This window comes from Carcharhinus amblyrhynchos, chromosome 13 (assembly GCF_965287045.1).
Source record: "Carcharhinus amblyrhynchos chromosome 13, sCarAmb.v2.hapA, whole genome shotgun sequence".
NCBI classification, from domain to species: domain Eukaryota; kingdom Metazoa; phylum Chordata; class Chondrichthyes; order Carcharhiniformes; family Carcharhinidae; genus Carcharhinus; species Carcharhinus amblyrhynchos.
The window spans coordinates 70028835-70033605 of NC_137336.1; the positions used below are offsets into that span (position 1 = coordinate 70028835).

Sequence of the window (4771 nt, forward strand, 5' to 3'; positions counted from 1 at the left end):
GACTCTCTGAAAGAGCATCTCACCCGGGCTGTCCCCCTACCACGCCCACCCAATGACCAATTCCCCTAACCTACGCATCTTTGGACATTAAGAGGCAATTTAGCATGGCCAATCCACCTAATCTGCACATCTTTGAAGTGTGGGAGGAAACCAGAGCAGCCAGAGGAAATCCATGCAGAGATGGGGAAAACACGCAAACTCCACCCAGACAGTGACCCAGATCCCAGGCACTGTGAGACAGCAGTACTAATCACGTTGATTTCAGTTAGATTCAATATTTCTAATTAGGTAGTGAACTTGTGAGTAGGTATACATGCATTGTAAGTGGATGTGTTTGGTTTGGCAGTGAATATCTCTGTTTGTGGAGTGCATGTTTTCCTCTGGGGTGTGTTTGCATCAAGATGTAATTCACTTTTGGAAATTCTGTGCCTTTTAACCAGGAGCCAAGAGACAGACAAATTAAGAGATAAATCTTTTGAAGATTTATTTTGCTTTTTTCCCTCAAGGATATATTTTACACCAAATATCCAATTGGCAGTAAAGCGCATTCCAATGTGTAAGAAGCGAGAACAGTCAGGAGCTCCGTTTACAAACACTACGTTGAAATGTATCCACCTGGTGAAATGCATGTTGAGAACATACAAAAAATACAGACCTACTTGGTAGGTAACAGTAACATCCGGCCTCTGAAACTATTTACACTTAGATTACAAAAATATACTTTTTAGATATTTTTTTGCTTACATTCGAAAGAAATGTTTTGGCATTTCTTCCCTTTTCCCCCTTCTTTCTAATATTCCCTCCATCTGCAAAGTGCCTTTAGTGATCATCTCTCCCCTTTCACCTCTAAGGCTTTGATGCAGTGCATCCACCAACAGACACACATGTCAGCAAGCCACACAAAAAAGGCACACAGACTTCTGATAACTTTTTAAACCCAACTGAAAAAAAGCAAAGTTCTGTCACTTGGGAGTGCCAAGGTGATCTCCACAGAATAAAGAATATATCCTGCACATGCTGCCACCTCACTACGTTCCAAGTGCATTTTCTTTTGTTGAAAGGAACTGAAAATAGCATTGCACAATAGAACATTTACCAAATGCCCTGTCAACTCCAAATGTACAAGATGGAATATGCAAATGCTCCCCCCCAACCCCATTAGACATTCTTCACATGAATAGTACCTGCAGAACTGTGAATGGGGGAATGCTTGGCACAAGTACACAATAGCAAGATGAAGTTTATTTATGTAAAACATGTCCATTGTTGAAGACGTGAATAACTTCAGATCTCAATTGTCCTTGGTGTTAGAGTGGATGGCATTTCAGAAGGTGGTGAGATTACCGAAGGGTAGGTGTTATTCACTACTGCAGAGGGATATGTGTTGGTGACTGGAGATTCAAATGAAGTGCTCACTACTGCAGAGGGATATGTGTTGGTGACTGGAGATTCAAATGAAGCGCTCACTACTGCAGAGGGATATGTGTTGGTGACTGGAGATTCAAATGAAGTGCTCACTACTGCAGAGGGATATGTGTTGGTAATTGGAGATTCAAATGAAGTGCTCACTACTGCAGAGGGATATGTGCTGGTTTCTGGAGATTCAAATGAAGTGCTCACTACTGCAGAGGGATATGTGCTGGTTTCTGGAGATTCAAATGAAGTGCTCACTACTGCAGAGGGATATGTGTTGGTGTCTGGCGACTCAAATGAAGTGCTCACTACTGCAGAGGGATATGTGTTGGTGTCTGGCGATTCAAATGAAGTACTGACTACTGCAGAGGGAAAAGTACTGGTTACTGCTGATTCGAATGAAGTGCTCACTACTGCAGAGGGATATGTGTTGGTCACTGGGGCTGGGAAGGAGATTGAAGGCGGAGTTGTACAGCTGGAGATACACAGGGCCTTATCTGCTTTCTTCTCCTTCTGCCTCAGGTGAATCTTTGTGTGTCTTTTCCTCTCATCACTTCTTGCAAACTTCCGACCACAGATTTCGCAAGCGAAAGGCTTCTCGCCAGTGTGTGTGCGGATGTGAGTTGTGAGGTGGTCACTTCTGCTGAAGTTTCTCATGCAGATCCGGCACTGGAAAGGTTTCTGACCAGTGTGTATCCGGATGTGGCGAGTGAGTTCATCAGACCTGGAGAAACGGCGGTCACAAGTCTCCATGGGGCAGGCATATGGTCGCTCATGAGGAGGGGTTTTGCTAGGCCTATTGGGATATTTCCTCAGTCTGGACGGTTTTATCAGTTGAGAGTGGTAATTGTTAGTGTTCTTGGACTGAGGACAACTGCTCTGGTTGGCTATGGCTTTGATGGTAGACAGGGGGATGAGGGAAGGTTGAGCTCTGGGCTCCAATGTTTGAAAAGGTTTTTGGTCAGACGTGTTCATGGTGATGTCCTCCTGCTGGCTGAACAGATAGTCCGGGATCATTGGCAGCTGGTAGCTTGTGTTGCAGTTCTTTGTGTTGGAATAAGGAGGGTACTGGATAGTGTTACTGGCATTCGGGAAACCCTCAGACTGGCCTGTGAACATGTCCGAGTTGGAGTTAGTTAAAGTTGAAGGGGACGAGTAGATTGCAGTGGACTCATTTGGTTGGCCAGAGCAACTGATGGGCTGACTGGAGGAAGAGGCGCTCATACTGACAATGCCACTGACGAGGCTGAAGAGTGGCTCCGGCCACAGGCTGCTGTTGCCCGAAGCAGGTTCCAGTGAGAAACGGCCTGTGTAGGAAATGGATGGCAGGCGGCAGTTTTGGGTCGAATAAGACTCGAGGAGGGATTTGTCAATGCCAGATGAAATATCTGTAAACGTATCTGAAACGATAAAGGAAAATCATTTCAAAGATTTATCAGAATATCATTTCAATCTGCCTGAAACTGTGCTTCATATAAATATTAATGTACAGATCTTTCTATATGTGTCTGCTGGTGATTCCTCAGCATTTGTATGTTGAATCTGTGTGTGTGCCCTCTTTATCGGTGACTTTATTTCACTGTTCCCCAATGTTTATTACCTGTGTGTCTCTTCCGTGTGTGTCTATCTATCTATCTATAGTTGGATCGATGTGTGTATGCCCGTCCGTTTGTATGTGTCTCTGTGTGGCGTGTGTCTGTGTGTATGAGTGCCTGTGTGTCTCTCCCTGTGGTGTGTGTGTGTGACTGCCTGATTGTATGTGTCTCTATGTATGTGTATGTCTCTTTTGAGTGCCTGTGTGTGTGTCTGTATGTGTGGTGTGTGTATGTGTGTCTGTGTGTAAATGCCTGTCTGTGTGTGTCTGTGTGTGAGAGTGCGTGTATGTGTGGGATGGGGGTGGTGTTCTGGAGGAGGGAGGGAGAATTTTTTTTTGTGCAAGGTGCTACCCTCGAGGTATTTATTCCCTGTCCTCCAGCTGGCTGACTCCTGGCGTGGTACCGTGATAAATAATGCAGATTGGAAGATTCCCCATGTGTTCAGTGGTTTTAATCGAGGGAAAGCTCCTTTCTCGTTTCCCGTCTCCCGCACACGGTATAGCATCATTATCACCTTGAACACACACACACACACACACACACTGGCGTCACGGTTCCGCAATGCGAGCTGAGCTGGGTCCGGGATTCCGGGTGGGATTTCTCGGTCTCTGGGATTCCGGGTGGGATTGCTCGGTCTCTGGGATTCCGGGTGGGATTTCTCGGTCTCTGGGATTCCGGGTGGGATTGCTCGGTCTCTGGGATTCCGGGTGGGATTGCTCGGTCTCTGGGATTCCGGGTGGGATTGCTCGGTCTCTGGGATTCCGGGTGGGATTGCTCGGTCTCTGGGATTCCGGGTGGGATTGCTCGGTCTCTGGGATTCCGGGTGGGATTGCTCGGTCTCTGGGATTCCGGGTGGGATTGCTCGGTCTCTGGGATTCCGGGTGGGATTGCTCGGTCTCTGGGATTCCGGGTGGGATTGCTCGGTCCCCGGGATTCCGGGTGGGATTGCTCGGTCTCCGGGATTCCGAGTGGGATTTCTCGGTCTCTGGGATGCCGGGTGGGATTTCGCAGTGTGGGACTCACCTGCTGACAGATGCTCGAACTGCTCCAGGGCTTCCCCGTAAAAGGGTTGGTCGGTGGAGGCTGTCACCAGAGTTCCTGTCATCATCACATCTTCCAGCTTCTGATAGCTGTCAACCGAATGGTATAGAGGTTCCGACAGCAGAGGGGACATGATCTCCGCCTTGGTCACCATTGCGAAGCTATCTCACCGTCCAGTTGAGCTGGAATCTGGACACAGGGCACAGAGAGAGCCCGGGGACAGGAGAGAGCCCGGGGACAGAGAGCCCGGGGCTGGATTGTGGGGAAGATGCTGTGTTTAGTTGATTGAGTTGAGCCGGGCTGCTCTCCTCTCTGCTCTGCCCCTCTCTCTCTCTCTCTCTGTGTCTCTCTCCTCCCCCGCTGAATGAATCCTTTCCTCGCCAGCATTGGGAGCGCTGTCTATTTAGCGGGTTCCGCTCAGCCCAGCCTCTGACGTACATGCCCATATTTGGAGCTCAGGAAGCCCATGTTTGGGCAGCTCCGGCTTCGGCACTCCGTGACGTCCTTGGGCTATCAGCCGAACCTGGGGAGCTCCCTGTGGATTAGGAGCAGAGGATGCCCCACTGTCCCCCAGGGAGCGCAGAAAGCAGTGCTGGAAATCAGGAATTAGCCACACCCTGCCCGTCTCCCCAAAGTGCTCACCCCACCTCTGACTTGACCAAGGGGAAGCTTCCCCGGAAGACCCAGGGCTTCGCCACTCCATATTTGGTCACTCATTCTCT

At 48.8% G+C, this 4771-nt stretch overlaps 1 protein-coding gene across 1 annotated transcript; it reads right to left on the reverse strand.

Annotated features, from left to right (window-relative positions):
• Positions 1 to 459: 459 nt before the first annotated feature.
• LOC145351964 (early growth response protein 1-B-like) lies at positions 460 to 4439 on the reverse strand. The gene is made up of 2 exons (XM_080201803.1): positions 4032 to 4439; positions 460 to 2813 (listed from the first exon to the last, which is right to left on the reverse strand). Exons 1-2 carry the CDS (start codon positions 4201 to 4203, stop codon positions 1285 to 1287), a joined length of 1701 nt encoding a protein of 566 aa, XP_080057929.1. The 5' UTR covers positions 4204 to 4439; the 3' UTR covers positions 460 to 1284.
• Between the last annotated feature and the right edge of the window lie 332 nt (positions 4440 to 4771).

Bases quoted from the DNA above. Each gene is read 5' to 3' on its own strand.
- LOC145351964 (XM_080201803.1), bottom strand. From the start codon at position 4,203: ATGGTGACCAAGGCGGAGATCATGTCCCCTCTGCTGTCGGAACCTCTA. The intron at 2,814-4,031 runs GTGAGTCCCACA...TTATCGTTTCAG, and splicing joins GTTCGAGCATCTGTCAGCAG to ATACGTTTACAGATATTTCA.